General features: G+C 38.5%; 1 protein-coding gene and 1 non-coding gene across 3 annotated transcripts in view; one reads left to right on the forward strand and one right to left on the reverse strand.

The window, feature by feature from the left end:
* The first annotated feature begins 2,003 nt into the window (after nt 1-2,003).
* The window catches only part of LOC106128367 (uncharacterized), a 30,308-nt gene continuing 14,145 nt past the window's right edge, over nt 2,004-18,166 (forward strand). The window contains exon 1 of one of the 2 annotated variants that reach the window (XM_013326714.1): nt 2,004-2,114. In XM_013326714.1, coding sequence (XP_013182168.1) covers nt 2,107-2,114 — 8 coding nt within the window. In that variant the 5' untranslated portion in view covers nt 2,004-2,106. Of the gene's footprint in view, nt 2,115-12,240; nt 12,461-18,166 lie in introns of those variants that run through there. The other variant, XM_013326715.1, reaches the window with a different exon arrangement.
* TRNAS-UGA (transfer RNA serine (anticodon UGA)) lies at nt 12,116-12,197 on the reverse strand. Its single transcript has one exon. It is a non-coding gene; the product is annotated as a tRNA-Ser (tRNA).

An 18,166-nucleotide genomic window follows, 5' to 3' on the forward strand; every position in this document is an offset into this window, starting at 1 on the left:
GTTTACAGTACAATGATTTTGCGGTGCGATCGGCGTAAATTACTCCGCGTGCTCGAGCCATAAAATAGAAATAGCCTTTGAGATCCTTCATGCGAGTGATTTCTGCTCATACCACCTGTTGCCCTATCTCTCATGTTTAAAATAAATATCTAAAGTAAAACACACACAATATACATAAATAAATAATATCATAAAAGTGTTACTTTGTGACTCCGTTATATTATTATTATTACTTAATGTAGATGTATTTATTAACTGTAAAATGTCTACTTGTGTTGTTTAAATATTTCTGCAGTCTGTACACACATTGGATTCATTGGGTCACTCACCTAATGCCTAATACTTACTCAGGAAAATGCAATATAACTGCACTTGATTATTAAAATATATTCGATTTTAATGTAACATGATATTTTAACTAAATTGGCAATTTAAAGTAACTGTTCAATAATTTTTCTTGATTTTTCTAGAATCATTAACAAGGAGACCTCTGACGTCTAATAAAAGGATTCTTGATATGTTCATTAACGAGAAAGCGCTGTGATAAATTACAAATAAAAAAAATGTCCACAAATATTTTAATATACAATTGAGAAATATTACATTGGTATGATGGCGAGTCAATAAAAAGAAAATGAATAACCTCTATACATTCTTATTGCATTTAAATATCAACAACTATCATATATATGTACATACTTATATACGTGTATAATTACAAGTTCACAGTCAGTTTACACTGACGGAATACTGCTACTACAAAATATATTACTGTCTCAGTTATTTCAAGAACTATGAAAGGGATGATAATACATGTGTTTCGGCAGAGAAAAATCACTGTTATTTTCACATTTGCCATAACTTTACAACATTCAAGTGAATCATATTAAGCTTTTTTAAATTAACATAACAAAAACAATAACATTGCATTACGTTTTTTTCGACGCTATATTTATTTCTTATATACCTGATTGTAGTATTTTAATAAAAAATTAGATTTATTTCCAGTACATGTATTTTATTTCTATCCATTTTCCAGACGTGAGATTGATTAGGCGGCAATGAGAGACGAATCTAATCGCGTGCTGTAGAAACTAATCAGTCATCACTAGTAACTACACGACTGACAGTGTCATTCAAGTCCTTTGTGTAACTAATTCAATGACTGTTTTCATGACTGTGATAGCACGTCAGTCTCTTCACTCAGCTACCAAGTAGTGTGGCAATGTACCAATTAACTAAAGTGATTTTGTATTTTCTAAGACAAAATCAACGGATAATCCTTATTCATCGATAAATAACTACATTTCTTTTAACTTTACCAATTGTCGTTTGTGATTTTATAAATGTTCTTCTTCTGAAGCTTTTGCTCCAAAAACTGAAGACAAATTATAAGATACTAGCTGTCGCACGCGACTACGTCTATGACTTCTTCCAGACTTTATGTATGCCGAATTTCATCGAGATCCGTTCAGCCGTTCTGGAGATATCTTCACACAAACGTCCATGCATCCATCTATTTATCTAAACATTCGCATTTATAATATTAGTAAGAGGTAAGATTAGTAAAATCTGTATTTTTTGTATGTAACGAATAAACTCAAAAATTACCAGACCGATTTCAAAAATTATTTTACCATTACAAAATTATATTATCACTGAACCTATGCTATAATATATAAACTAAAACATTTTTTAAAGTTTCGCGCGGATGAACTAGGCTAGGCTAAGTATGAAAAATATATTAATTAGGAAAATAGTGCCTTTAGTCGTTTATTAGAAAAAATATTGTTAGAAAAGCAATCCTAGTTAGTGCTACATCCAAAGCCGAGGAAATAGAAAAAAAGTGACAGGACATTGACCCAGCGGACACGAGCGATGAGCGATCGCAAAATCCGCAGAATGCAGGTCGCTGCAGGCAGGGGGCGCGCGGGGGTGCGGGGCGCGCGCGGGCGGGGGCGCCGGACAGCGCGAGCCGCGACCCGCCGCTGCCGCCCGCGCCACTCGCGTCTTGCACTTCACGTCGCTCGCACGGTATGGACTCGCGTTGAACACACGACTCCGTCTCCGCTGACAGATTTACGTCTTCGAAAGCCCGAGCACAGGATGAGCCGGTAAGTGTAGCTTACTATCCTCCGAATGCACAATTAATTGAACACGGCCCTAAAAATATTTTTGCAGTATTTCTATTAAAATTGTAACTGAGGTTTTTAAATCTTCTACAGCAGTATTCTAGGATCTTGCTGAAATAAAATCAGGATATTTTTTATGGGTGCACTGTTAGATTTTTTAAAGCTGATGTGTCTAAATATAATATTATATTTTAATTATGTGTATTTCACCTTCTAAGTTTTTGGCGCCAATTCAAAAAAAAATTGTTGAGACTAAACTTGTTAAGGCTGCACTAGTATTCTTCATTGTGCGAGTGGTGCGGGGTGGACTTTGGGGCTAGGTGTGCAAACGACGCTCATCATCCCGCGGAGCCGTCGTCGCCGCCGCAGCCTGAGGCGAAGGCTGCCTGCGCGCTGCGAATATTAAACACTGACGCAATGACCTCTGCCTCGCTTTTTACATAATAACTAAAAACGGCTTCGACAAATTGTATAATCGTCCAAGACGGCAGACGGAACCGTCGGGCGGAAAATGAGGCAACGACGGCCACGGCGCGATGCGGCTGCGGCGGCGGAGGCTCTACTGGGCTCCGTCGATAATTGATCGATAAGAGCACGTGCACATTAGTCGATACATCGCTAGTCGTATGCAACGGGACGCGCGCCTCACGTGTGTCCGCACGCCTCGCCGCGCTCACGTGATGCTGCGCACAATTACCATAGCCGGTTATGCAAGTCATATGGTATAAGTCAGCACCGGCGTCGGCGTCGTCGCTGCACTGCAAGTCGCCGCTGCACTCGTGCCTCCCTGCATCCGCACCCGCACTTCATCGCAAGTCCTTGTGACTTCCATCCAATGCTTTCATGTTTTTCTATGCATGCATCCGTTACATAAAATTAACGTGTTAATTGGAGTGAGGTTTAGACACGAGCGAGATCTTTGCAGGCGGCCATAGGCAGAACTATACGTTTTATATAGAATTATAGGCTTTGCCTATTTCACCAATAGAATATCTATTATTTGAGAATGTAAAATGTGGACCCAGACACAGGTTTACCGGCGCGGCGGCGTGGCGTCCTAGCCTCGCTGCGTCGCGGTCGCAGCCGATGTGTATAAATATGACGTACAGAGTCCCCAATGCTCACAGCATACCTGAGCCACCTGTGTACGCGACAGAAGACCGTATTACCAAGTGAAAAGCAACAGAATAGCGTTACACAGCGGCAGAGCACGACGCCGCGCTGTGCAGCCCCGAGAAGCGGAAGTGAGCATTTTGAATGGATGTTACATGTCGTTAAGTACGTACATCTTGTGTACGGTCATGTTTGTGTATGAATGCACTTAATTAAGCAGATTTCCGGGCCGATCTCACTACTTAACTGTTGCTGTTTTATAAAGGTTTTATTGAATTGTTTACACAAATCAAGATCCGCGTCATCCAGCGCGGCTCGCGGCTTGGCCGAAACTAATTACCATTTATTCGTCAAGGTAGAGTTGAATAAGTTTGCGCTATAATAAAACACAAATGTTTATTAAACATCAAATCAATGCAGGTCCCGACTATTGTACGAGTTCACATAATTAGCTAAAGTTGCATCAAAAACACTTTCACACACGCAGCTTGATATAGGCGATGGAATGTTATTTTCACGTCCGTATATGCGCTATCCTCAGGGCGGAATATTAAATACGCTCGGCGTGTCGCTGCCCGGAGACTCGGGCTTTTCTGACTAGTTACAGAGTACTCACACTTTGTACTTTGTGATAAGTATTTCTTACAATACCAACTCTCAGGACCCCACGTCTAAGTTCAATATGTAAAAAGTACCGAATAAATATACAATACTTTTTAGTTCATCGGTATTCGTAAAATAAATTATTAAAATCATCAAACATTAAGGCTATAAGCTCGAATCTACTCTTCGATTGTTATACTAAAATTAACAGTAGATATCCAACTTTGTTGGTTTTAGTTTACTCTCAATAAAGTTTAATAATTGAAAAGACTAATAATACTTTTACTGTTTTAAACCAAAAGTTCACATTGTTACAAGACACTAAGCGCAAGCGCTAGCTTTGGGAAATAGCATTGTAAAGTTGCGCAAGCGGCGGCCGGCTACAGGCGCTAGGCGCTAGGACTGCAATTATCGTACTGCGCTGACTCACAGCTCAGCTATGTGCTGCTCACATTACATAATAATAGTACATAACACTAAAATAACGCTTTTAATTATTTATTTTATTAACAGAAAGATAGAAAATGTAATGTGGGCGTAGCCACTGCACGCGAAACGTATAACCTCTAAAAAGATAGGATGCGGCTGATTGATCCTCGGCTGACGTCTTTGCTGTCTGTTCTTATCACTGTAACCGCACATAATAACTGTAATAAGCTCATAGAAAGTACTTCCAAGCGCTATTTGAATATGAAAATGGAGACACTGCACACACACGCGCGGCCATTGTAAAGGGCACTCCATTGCTCATGTCGCGCTCGCGTTCGTGACCTGTGTCCACTGTGCACGCAATAAACATACACTGCCGCTGTTGTACATAAGAATTTATGACATTGTCTTTATAGCATTTCGTTGAGTCTCGCGTTAAGGTCAAGATTTAAAATGAGTTCCTCATGTAGTTGTATGTTCAGTTGATTTATCCCTCGTAGCATTAATCGTCTATCAGACGAACGTTATCGCTACGTTGACAACGCCAGCCCTCATCCCTCCGCCGTCCACCGCTCAGTACATAGATAACATACATATAAAGCGTACTGGTTACGTGCTCGCGAAGGCTTAGATCATAGCTGATACATATACTCAATAACACTCCTGGCCTGGCATCTGATAACGTTTTATAAAACTAATCTTAACTTATAGTTGTGTGTTTTGTGTTTACATGCAAAGTTAGTTGTTTACTGAAGTTTGTTTTCGTTAGTTTATCTTTGTTTTGAGTATATGGAGTACATTAGCATACGGCATTGAGGGACTTTGTAGACCGCGAGGCGGCTGGCGGTAGAGGGCGCGGCGGCGGCGACGGTGCGGCATTGAACTTGCCCACTGACTCACGCCAAGGCAGGCAGGGCCGGACTCGCGCCCCACGGCACGCTGCACGCTGCACCCACTCGATGTTTCCTAACACGACCTGAAACATCTGCGTTGTTGTCGAGTGTTCACTAAACGGACACGTTTGTGTACAACATGGATGTGAAAGAAATGGGAGAGGTATGATCGTAACAACAACGTTGACAGCTACTTCTTGAATTTGTAATGGTGTTGTGGAAGGTGATGGTGTATTGTGTGTGATGATGAAAGTGAACTTGACTCCCTTATGGTTAGTCACGTTGTTGTGATGCAATTTAGCCCACCCGCACGCCCCTCCTCGCCCCGCAACATACAACACCTCTGTTTGTGCCCAATATCTAGGTTCACATGGTCCGCCGATTTTATGATATACGTTTGTTAGTGAAAAAGTTGTAAGAATAGTATATTTTGGTGGACGATATAATTATAAAAATACCGCGTCATTTGTCCCGAGTGTTGTTTTAACTAGAAAATAATTGGTAATTCGAGTAAAATAGTTACATGAACACTACTGTCAATCACGAGGTGAAGACTGCAGGCGCACTTATGCATAGCTTTTTGTGTTTACAGTAATTATCAACAAAATGTCATATCGTGTCTCGGAATTAGGAATCCTTTACCATTCTCATATACGATAGAGTAGTCAGCTCATTTGAAAATAAGACGGAGAACGGAACTTACCAAGTGTTACGTTAGCCTCATGACAGGAGTAAGTGGCTGCGATGACTTAAGTTAAACGATGTGCACAAAAACAAGTTGCCACTCGCCAGCTCTCCGCTGCCAATGGCACCCTCTGTCTATAGTCTGTCATCGGACAATATCTCACGAAGCTGTCGAGTTTTTATGAAACCTGTTAACTTTCGCCGGTGTTTTTGTTGGACCGGAAACATTTGAATCGTTCAATTTAGTTTGTTTGTTAGATACGGAGATGTGTGGGTGTGGAACGAAACGTGTGAATGGATGTGAAATTGCAACCGGCGACAGCTAACAGCGACGGCTGTGACGTAACGCCACGGGCAGGATCTGCACTCTTGATACTAACTGTTGTCTATTTTGTTGCACTTTTGTATGTATTTGGTTTAGAATTGATGTTTGTAAGTGATCATTTAAAATTTGTTTGAGTACGGAGTATAGAGAGGGCGGACCGCGACACACCTGTGACCCCGCGACATACTTACCATCCTTTACATTGTGATTCGACACGCCTGTGTAAACAAACATATATGTTAACATTTTATTACTCTTAAATTAGCAGTACTAAATAGTAATGTTTTTTTTACTTAACTTTCGTAACTTAAATGTTGTACTTAGTATCTTGTTCTAGTGTCTGGTTAAGATCAGCGTGATGATACCACTAACACGACTCTATCACGTTTCACGCGGGACGTAATACTCTAGCTAGATGTGGAGGCCGATAGCAATTGTTATGTCTGCTTACACCGATAACGTTAAAACACGTGAGACTTTACATTATTGTGTTTTCTATTATTTTAATAAAAATACATCGCTTTATAATTATGAAGAAAAACACCAACACATATAACAATGCAATGCAATGCAATGTATATGATAGTTTATGCATATGTGACAAATATTGCACAATTTTATCGCACCATTTTAAAATAGCACAAAAATTTAAGCGCGCTAGGGCAAAAAAGGGGACTTAAATATAGATTGGCAACGTGTCGAAAGGATCACACTTGGCAACAAACAATGCTATTTTAGTGCCAACAATAATGTTATGGAAGTGACCATATGTATATTAGAATGTTTGTTGTGGATATATAAACTGATTAATAAATGTCCTATTGTTTGACCAATCACAATATTGTGTTGTAAAGGAAGTATCTACTTTTGTTTCCACAAAGAACTTATCTATTCGTATGATGTAACTTTCTCATAATTTATATCATAATATTACATAACAACAACAAATATAGACATTACCCAAAATGACAGTATTTATGGTTTCAAGCGCAAAGCCGGAAATGACATATTCATGTATTGCAGGTATGATGCTCTACGCTAGTGATATTACATATAAGATGTCACACATCTAACAAGATAAGGAACAGACAAATTATATGTATTCAGTTTATTTGTACCTGTAGTACTCGTATAGTGAGTCATCTCGTTTGTCCCGCTTATCACTTTACTTAAGGATTCAACAAGCTTAGATTAAACATTCAATATTTAAGTTTTTTTCTAAATCTTAACCTTTTTTGTTGTAAAATTAGAAGCGAATGAGATGTACGCACATGCGGTATTGATTGTGGACGATTATAAAAATCATCAAATTAATAAAGATTTGACGAGAATACATTTGGCGCTTTAACTTGGCGTGGCACCATTGTCGGCGGAGCGTAAACATAATTTGGAATACATTGTGGCACCTCGGCATATCTCACAATATACTCAAACGGTTATGATAGGCATTTCTCTAACATTTTAAAACTTGCACAGAGTAAGTTAGTGTGGTGGGAACTTTATATTGTAACAGTGCTTTGTCTGAACACTGGAAGTCGTCTGCTCGTCGTCGCAGGACCGCTCGGACCGTTACGCGCTAGACGAAATTAGGATAAAGTCGTAATTATGGCAATCGGACGGCACCGTTACCGTCCACCGTCGCGTCGCCGGCGTTTGCTGATCACTGGTCGCTCGTCGCTCGTCGTCGTCCGCTGGTGAAAGTCGTTACTTTCGTGTCCCCCTCGCTTCCGCCGTCGCCGCCCGTTGCCGTGACAACGATGACCTTGTAACACGCCGAGGATTTGAACTAGCCGAGTGACTGTTCTGAGATTAGCGGATTAGTTAGAGCAGTTATTTCGAAATGATTAGACTATTCGTGTCACACAGCGAGAGGCCAACTAGATATTGTAATGTAATACAGGACCAAGTTTTAGGCAAATAAGTATGGATTCAATGACCTGTGAACCCCTGCATGGCTTGTCACAATATTTATTTTTTTTACTATTTTCTTTAAAATATGATATAAAGTTATAAGAGATTTTACATTTACATTCGAGCTTGATGAGATTTGGATTAAAGTATGGAACAACATCTACAGCATAAGAGATGAGATGAGAGGTCGCAGTGTAAATGTAGGGGTGGGGGTTGATTCTATTCATCAGGGCATAATCTGCCGTATAATCCCACTCCGAGGCCGGGCTTATATTGTGGATTTGTGTCACGCCGCGTCACGTCGCCCGGTCGTAATTAATATAGGAGTAACGAGATGCATCCTCGACACATTCATATATGTATTAACTGACGCTTGGATTTTCATATTTTATGTTAGCACACATTATTAGTTTTTATTTTAATTAAGGTCAAAGTTATATAATTTAAAACTGAAACACAACTTACTATACTAAACTTATACTAGCGTTGTGTCGCGACGAACGTGATCCGATTGAACTGTCGGGGGTTCAAATTACACTGTTTGTTTGTAGGTTTCCGACTTTCTTATGTCTTTGATTTCTGGCGAGAAGACAAGTATCGTGACAACTGATCATGAGTGTCGTGCAGACGATCGCAATATGTTAGAGAACGTGGGTAATACGGAGCTCGATTCGCTTTCATCATCATCAAAGAATATGTTTTGACACGAAACTACGTAGAAAGTTTTGCCATTGGACTCCAGACATCAAGATTATATTATAAATGCATGGCATCGCTTTATTTTTTTTTAATTCTGGTCGATTGTGGCGACTTAGGTTATAGTCTATATAATTTTCCAGCTGACGATATTCTTAGACTCATTTTGCTATTATTAATGCATCATTAAACGCCGATTAGCCGAGTGGCCAACAATGAACGACTATTGCAAGCTGGTCCTTGACGACGCTTTCCTAAAATACAGGCAACCTAGATCGATACCTAACTCTCAATAAGTAGTCATAGCATAGAATATACTTCAATGCTAAAACGACATGTGACGTGTGCTTAACAAGTATCACTAAGGACGACGAAGTACTAAATAAAACATAATAAAAAAATCTTTTTATTATGTTATATTCTACATTATTTCAATAACTACTATTTGTTATCTGTTAACTACTAACTTATACCAAGGTAGATAAAAATATACTTGGTAATTTTTCAATATAAAAAATAAAGTGAATTTGGAGGGTGGTCGGCACTTCGCAGCCGAATGTCGTCCGTCGAACGTGCAGTGCGCGCCCATATTGAAAATCTGTTGTTTCATTTAGCTGCATCGCCGCCAACCTTTACAAAAATAGTATAATGAATTGGAAAGTTTACTGAATAATGTTTTAATATAAAATACTTTTCTACCCTACAGAAACAAACAAATCAATGTGACGCCGGGAAAATAAATTGTAATTTTTTAAATCGAATTTAACCGTCACATCATCGTTACGTGGACGTAGCGTGTTGAGTTTTTAGTAACACATTTAAAAACATTTGTATTCAACTCAGTAGGTACTAGAATCTTGTCATATTGATTGTTTGGTTTTGTTTGTTAGGAAACACGTTGTATTAATACATTTGTAAAGATGTGCCTGTGACGAGCACATCAGTTGTCGTGTAGGAGATGTTGCGCTGGTGTCACGTGCAGCACCAGGCAACTGCGCTGCTGACTCACCCAGGGTTTTCCTCTACATATATACATTAGTATGCGCGCGTGGAGTTTGTTCTTTTGATTTATCGTATCATTGAATCTGAACATATAGGTACTATTATAGCTTCAATTCTATTGTTCTCAACTCATTGTACACAGATGCCTACTTTTCGTCACTATTTACAAGCGAAATCAGTCAAAAATGTTTCCAATGTCGACCCTCGCGCTGACCGGCTCCGGTGTGAATTAGATCTAAAATACACAAATGGGCCTAACATAAACATACGAATATAGTTCGAGTACAAATGATGTGAACATCACCACGTTTATATAATAATTAACGGTGGCTTGTGAACGTCGTGAGGGCAGGACCTCCCGCAACCTCCGTCCCCAGCCGCCCGCACCCCGCCCCCGCCCGCCAGCACCACGCCAGCGTCGCATCAATGCTGTTGCATTGAACTGTATCTGCGTGCGTAGAGACGCGCTAAACAGTCAACTGATACAACATGTCATGGCCGACATTTTCAAGTGCAATAACTATTACGTATTTATAATAGTATGAGATAACCGGCTCGCGTAGCACAACACAATACATCCTCTTTGGTCATAGTGGTTCATATACTTACTTAAGGTTATTATAAGATTAAAAAGCTATGATCCTGCCTCCGTGTATCATCGACGAAGCAAATGGAATCTTAATTAATGCGGAAATATGTTTATCAGATTAATTTTTTATTCGCATACCGGAGTTTAACATTAAAATAGTATTTTATTAGGTGTGTTAGTTGAACAACAGTCGAATCTGTGCCATATGTGTCCGGCAGCTGCGTCCACAGTGGCGCAGTGTGTTGTGCAACATCGGGAAAACCGCCCGCGTATTTTAGGACGAATTTAAATTCCATGTTCGTATCACGAAGGTCGCCGGCGCTGTTTGACTGCGATCTTTGGATGGTACTTGCTGCTTGTAGCTTGTTGCTTGTAGCCTCTTTGTAGCTCCATTGATTATTGTATCTAAATTATAACGTTTTACCTCTGTGAAGATTTTTTTTCATTAAACAAGGAAGTTGTTTTTTAAGAACTGTGGATATAACCGCACTACTTTATTACAAGGTTGAAAATCTTAATATCAATGAACACTTATTTTATGTGCACAAATGAGTACTCGGTGATTAATTAACATTTAAAATACAAAATAGTTTGTAAATTCATTAAAATGAAAATAATTACGTCTTAATCACTAAAAATATAGTTAACTTCACGGAAACAAAAGAAATAGAATAACAATAATAAGAGAAGAATTTCAAAAATATTGTTTTAAGTAAGTTTTACGAGACAAAATCAAAAACATTTAAATTAGTGTATCGTAGACGGAAATTAAAACGCAGAATATTAAAAAAAAAACAATATCGTCTTTTATTGTTGTTAAATTAAAAATATCAATAATTTGCTGGCTAAAAGACCGTCAGTTAGTAATGAATAAGATAGAGCAATAGTCTCCATACATTCATGTATTTTCCAAGAAACAATACTGTTTGACCATTTAACACGCTAGATAAAGTAACATTAGTAGTTCTTTGAAATTATTGTTAGTTAACTTAAACTGATTCAGTACAATACAATACACATGCTTCTTAATGAGAATAGATATGCTATAATTATATTAGTATTTACAACAATTACATCATTGAATAAAATAAGCAACTATTTCTATGTCTTATATACCATTAACACAATCCTCATACTCATAAATTAGTAATTACGATCTATATCAATATCCATCTCGAAGTAATATAGCTTTTCTAACGAACCTAATTAAAAATCGCAGTAGGATTCGGAAAACAAGATGGCGTTCGTTTAGATGGCATAAGATCTTTTTGTACAAATTAATAAAAATATATTAGAATAAATCTTGTTGATTTAGACGTGGCTGCCATGTTGGTGCGCTGTTTACATCGCAGCCGGCGGGGTTGGCAAGCTGGCTAAGTGATAACAAGCGCAGTGTTTACGTTTAGAGTCACTGTCTCGGTGCCCGCCGTGACCGCCGTGCCTGTCTTGCCCCCGCACTTTGTCCCAATGAGCCTCCTCTTTTACATGGAAGGGAAGCGTTACCTCGGAACGGGTTTAATACAAAATACCATTCGAAATTTGTGCGGCTTTTAATTCCTACATTTGTAATCACAAAGTCAGTTACGGCAAATACAATATTGTAATGATTCACAGATTTAAGAACTGAAAAACAATTTATATGATTGGAGTCACTAATATAATGTTACTAAAATGTTATCATATTCATTATTTAAAAAATCTATAAATTATTCCACAAAAATAAAATACACAAAAAGATCGCTGAGGACAGGATTCGAACCTGCGCGGGTAGAACCCATTGGATTTCAAGTCCAACTCCTTAACCACTCGGACACCTCAGCTATGTTTGGAGCGTTGAAATTTTGTATGATTATATTGGCGCGAGTTCAGTCAGTGTGTTGTGCGCGGCGCAGGCGAGTGGTGGTGTGACGTCAGAGCGCGGTGTGTCGCACAACCGAACAGCGCAGCGAATATTCAATAGAAGTAGTTGGGGTACCGTTGCCTGTCGTCGTCGTACATTTTGTGCTAATTTGTGTTTATGTGCAAACTCTGACAAGGAACTTATTTGATTTTGTGCTATTTTATTCCTGTACTGTGACTTCATGTAAGTTTTACCTTTTGAATGTTTATCCTACATTTAATTTTGTCGATAAATTGATTGATTGATTTTGAGATAGTGCAAATCGATTATAAAATTGCATAAAATAATAGTAATATATGATATACATATAAAATGTATTATTTCACTTTAATACTTTAATTTCAGTTTATTAATTTATTTGTCTCTCTTGGGTGTTTTTTTTTAATTTATGGTTATTTTACTAAAACAATGTTTATATGTTTCGAATAGCATGATTTCGCTGGGGGCTGGATTTTAGTTGATTTAATATTTTTCTTAACAAATTGTTTTGTACTGATTAATATCGTCATTTGAGTGGTTGTCAGAAGAAACAATGAAGATGATAAGAATCGGGCAGGATGTTTTTTCATCAGTAGCGATCTGTATTAGGTTTGGCGGGATGTTAGAGATTTGGGACATAACGGCACAAGCTTACTATTTCTTAGTGCTGACGTGCTGTTGTTTCTTATTGAGACTTAAAATAAGCTGGGAGTTAAACCGGCTGCAGGGACTCGTTGCGGCGGTCGCTGGAGGCCACTGGCCAGCGGTGGCAACTCACACAAGTGGCCAGTGGCCGGGCTATATCAACAGTCCAGGTGTGGACGTAACGGGACGCATTGGCTAACGTGGGAATATTTAAAGAGGGAATTTCTCAATGCTACGTAGGTGTACCTTGAGAACGACAGGTTCTATAAATATCTTAGTTTATTTTAAGTTATTTGTTATTTCAGTTTGCGTGAATATTTTTGTGGCTGTAAATTTGAGAGGGATTTATCAAAGCAATATCTGTAAATAGTATCAGCAATGTCTATTGTATTATTTTGTTTTTATTTTGATCCTTGGCATAATGAAGGTAAACGTTACTAAAATGTCATAGTTACTCACCTTTGCTTGGTGAGTGTCCACTAGCTGCCGCGAGTCGTGTCTCGTGACTCACCATTCAGTTGCTCTGTCTGTCGGCAATGAGCTGGAGATTCCGGATCAAACCTTTGACCTCCCTCCCCCACCCCACACCCCTGTCTGCTAAACTCACATTTTAAAGATGCGCAAGTGTATCACAAAATATTAATATGTCTACATGATTATGTTTATTTTTTATTAGTCAAGTGAGGTAACTTAACTTAAAGTTTAATGAGATGACGTCACAACATGAGGTCACGGACTTGTCGATTGCTCGACGTTATGTCATGAATAATTCACGCTGCTAATTAGACAAAAAATGCGGGAACCTTTCTTATTATTTGCATTGCATGATGCTCCACTAAATAATGCACAATTTTTCTTATCTACGCAAATGTTAAATTACGTCAATTTGGCAATAGCCCGTCTCAAATATTAAACTGTTGGTTTTATTAATGAATTGAACATAAGAGTGTTCAATAACGATACGTGGTTGTGATTTCTATTTTTGTATGTAACATATAAACTCAAAAATTATTGAAATCGGTGTAAAAAGTACATTTGACATTAGAAAGCTAAATTATCACTCAGTAACATCGTCTATATTATTATTTTTTCGCGGGAACAAAATCTAGTAGTATCATAAAGTATCAAAAGTATTCTATAGGAGCTTATCTATATGTATAACATTTGTATAAATGTCGTGGTGTAATTGCAATGTCAGAGCCCGCATCGTGTCTCGTCTGCCGAAACACCTCCCTAACTGGGTCATTGACAACTTGACAACGCTCCACCACTCGCTGCTCACTGCGCAGTGCTCGCTACGCGCTCAACACAACAACATTAACAATAAAACCATGGACATTGTTTTAACTTTGTTTCATGTACTGTTACACAAACAGATGGTAGATTTTATTTTCGCAAAACTACGCATTTCTCACACATACAGTTTTAATCAACATACGTTAAATACATGTTATACAAGATTATGTTCAGAATTTATAAGTTAAGTTGTTTGATAAATTGGCAGAGGTCGGAAGAAAAATAGAAGAAAAATCGGTAATAAAATCCTTAAATGTAATATTGTTGTTCTTGTTCATTCAGGTCGTAGGGCAAACAACACAACAGGTCATAGTGCCAACTTGTCTCGCACTAGGTCGTAGCAACAAACAATAAAATAAAGGGAAGCGATGGCGGAAGCAGCCGCCTCGAGCGACACCGCCTTCTGCAAACTGAGCACAATGGCCGAGCCTCAACAATACCCCTTTGTAATTACTTCAACGTATTTACTACGCGAGCATCAGAGCGCTCTGTTTGCTCAACTGTTCCAACGTCCGACATGTCGCCTAACAGATCACTTCTTTATAATTTTGCGATATGTAGTACAATTTCAGATACTTTCAGAGAATTCAGAGGAGTGTTTGATTTTCCTTAATCTCATGGTCTGTAAATTGCTGCGTAATGCATAAAGTTAACTACGAGGTATGTATCATGCAAGTGCAGCGAGCAAACATGTTGCATATGCAAAAGTTGATAGCATCATTAGAGATGGCTCATCAGGCGAGTCTAAAAATACCTGCGACCGGCGCGGCGTCGTTGCGTAGATAAACCAAATAAAGGCTGAGTCACGTCGCCGGTCGAGCCTCGCCTGCGATGCCCGCCGACAACTCCGGACACTTTTTGCTCACGTTTTTGCGGCGGCAGACGAAGCATTTGCACATACCTTGGAGATATTACCACTAGCACGAACGCGGTCTCATCCGAGCATATTCTCCTGTTATTGACTTTTTGTAGCTCTTCTATCTTGATTAAGAAAAAATGTTCTATCCGATAGCTCGGTTTGAATGTTCTATAATATATGTACTTAGTTTTACAATGATATAATTCGATATAAAGCGAGAACATTCTTTGCATATTACGTAGCGTCATAACGTAGATTGAACTCTCGATAAGAAAGACATATTCTATGTGGTCGCCCGGATTCAACGTGGGGTGGTGTGGGGTCATTCCTTAGTGACACACGGTAGATAGACATCGAAGCAACTTATCATCAATGGACATTCGTTCCATAACAATAATTCGTAATTGACATCGATAGCTTCGTTACACGCAAACTGTGTGCTATCTTTGGGTTGTTTTTATATTTCCTCGACGAATGCAATTATTTTATTTTAATAGAACGAAATAATATTATTTGGTTGATTCTACACAAACACAACTTTCGTGTCCTATGACTATAAAGCTGAGACCTCAATTTTAGTACAGACCTCGAATATTATGTATGTTATAATCCTAACATTGTCATTTAAAACTTCCGGCACCATTTTGTATCGGGGGGGCGGGTCATTCTAACTACATGTTTTTAGCGAGCTGATTATGTTAACTCCTAAATGTAGTTCAATGTTCGTAACGTTATTTATTACTTATGAGATTCTATTTCTCAATTATATATATTATCATTGCTTTGATTATTTTGAGGTTAGATTTTGTTTTTGAATGTTAACATTTTTCCAAATGGTTATCTTTTAGTTGTGCGGTTGTGTGAGTGTGCGCGGTCAACTACCTCAGCCTATAATCATGTTGCTGTTAATATGAAAGGTCGCCTTCAGTTAGAATTTAACTGTAAACATCAGTTTAATGTGTTGAATTTAACGATTTTAATTATGTTTTGGATTTTGTTAATCTTTTTTTCGCTACGACACAATGACATAATATATGTCCCCACAAAGGGACTTGAGGCTACCCTTATGGTGATGGAATACGTTGGCATTGCACGAAACAGACTGGTTGACTACACTCGCCTTTAAATTACTTCGCAGAGGATAGTATATGTAAATTAACAGATGTTATGTTGACGAAATATATTGTGACGTGACGCTATGACGGTGCGCGGATGTCGACGAAAGTGGACCGAAATGCTTAATGAGTGTGACTCAATTAGTCGCAGCGACAGCTCTGTTAAGAAACCATCAGAAAGTACTTAGAGCTCACACTAAACTTCGTAATTTTTTTCAACAAGCTTTTGGTACCGTTGGTAAATAACGCAAAGTAATTAAAGTTTGTCCCAACACGAATGCTGTATTGACAATTGTGAGTGACGTCACGTGCACACATGGGGCGCGCAAACAGTTCACAAATCAGGGCCGAGTCAATGTTTGCAGCCGCCTTGTTAGACACCGCCGTCAATATTTGAGGCCAAATCGAGCAGAAATACGACCGTAACTATTTGCGTGCGCACTCTACGTCAATGCTGAGTACACAACGACAAGTAGGTACAGGTACTTTGCTGCGGCGACGTCAATCAAATAACTGGCGGGAATAATGAGACACGAAGGTTGTTGCTAGCGTCAAGTCGGTAGTCTTCGTCAAGTCAAGCTTAAGTCATATCATTAAAGTTTTTTGTTATTGTTGTATACTTCATACCATATATATTTTTAAGGGATTCGTACAAACATGGCCTTTGCTAATTTGAGAATTATTATTGAAACCAAAATATTAATTATACCGTTGTTATTGAGCCGGCTGGTAAAACGCCAACTGACCACATAGAGGTATTTGACCGCGCAGGCGCAGCGCAGGGTCAGGAAACCGAAGAATTATCACAAAAAACATAAACCGCAAAGCAATCAAAGCGAACAAATTGAAAAATTGCAAAAAAAGACTGGGGAGAGAGGCGCGACCACGCGCTGGCGCCACCTAGCGGTGCAGTGCGCCCCCGGCACACTGGGTCAACGAACGCCTTCACATTTTACGGAAATTCTGATCTGATACTTTCCAGTCAAAATCTATACCAGAGAAGACAACTTAATTGTTCGCAAATTAATTAGTAGTTTATTTATTTATTTATTTTTAGTTTTGGTAGTTTTCTTTGGTTCAGATTCTCGTATTACGATAAAGTCAAATAACATAGTGTTAAAATGTAATAACAAACAATACACGATGTATGATGTCTACAAAGCTATTTTATTGCATTTAGCTGAGTTTAGAAAAAATGCGAGAAAACATTTTTAGGCGAAATACGGAGCTTTTAAATAAATTACCGAAATTTTAAATTCAAATCAGTCAGCGAAAGAAATTGGACATTGTTGAATCCAATCTATGAGATAATTTCCCTTTAGAGAGCGCAAGACGTGACTCTTTGGATGCAGACGAGGCGGCCCTGTGCGTGCGTCACTCGGCCGGCCAACTAGCACGTACACACTACACGAGGATAAATGAAGTATACCTACAAAAACACAGCCCTAATTCTTCTCGTCTTATTAATAAAAATGCGAATGTTTAGATGGACGGATGGATGAATGGATGGACTGGAAATGCTAAAACCGGTCCTGGAACAAACTACGCTTGTTGGATATAATTTAATTACAAAGCTTGTAATCTGCTCAAATTGAGCGGAGCGGTATTTTTTAAATAATAAAATTCATGTCACGTTTAATAAATACGCCACCACTTATGAATTATTAATGATTTTTTTTATTGATTAAGCAACTTATGTAAGTGCTTAAAAATGTGCATATAATTTTATTAATTATCATATTTATTAAATTACTTTAGCATTTCCCGGTTCGTCTTCCATATACAGTGAGAGTACTGACATTGAGACAAAATGTAGATTTGTATCTGTCGGTTTCTGCGGTCTGTGGTTTGTGCTGTCTGAGGTTAAATAATCTGTGTTAATTAATGACAAGGCAAGCTATAAGGATGAATAGGCTTCGACATGAAAGGCACAAAGGCATGTACTATATATCATTCGGTTTCTTGGAAAATAATTAAAAGAATCCGTTTAATCTA

Source organism: Papilio xuthus, unplaced genomic scaffold, assembly GCF_000836235.2.
Source record: "Papilio xuthus unplaced genomic scaffold, Pxut_1.1 DF828780.1, whole genome shotgun sequence".
Lineage (NCBI taxonomy): Eukaryota > Metazoa > Arthropoda > Insecta > Lepidoptera > Papilionidae > Papilio > Papilio xuthus.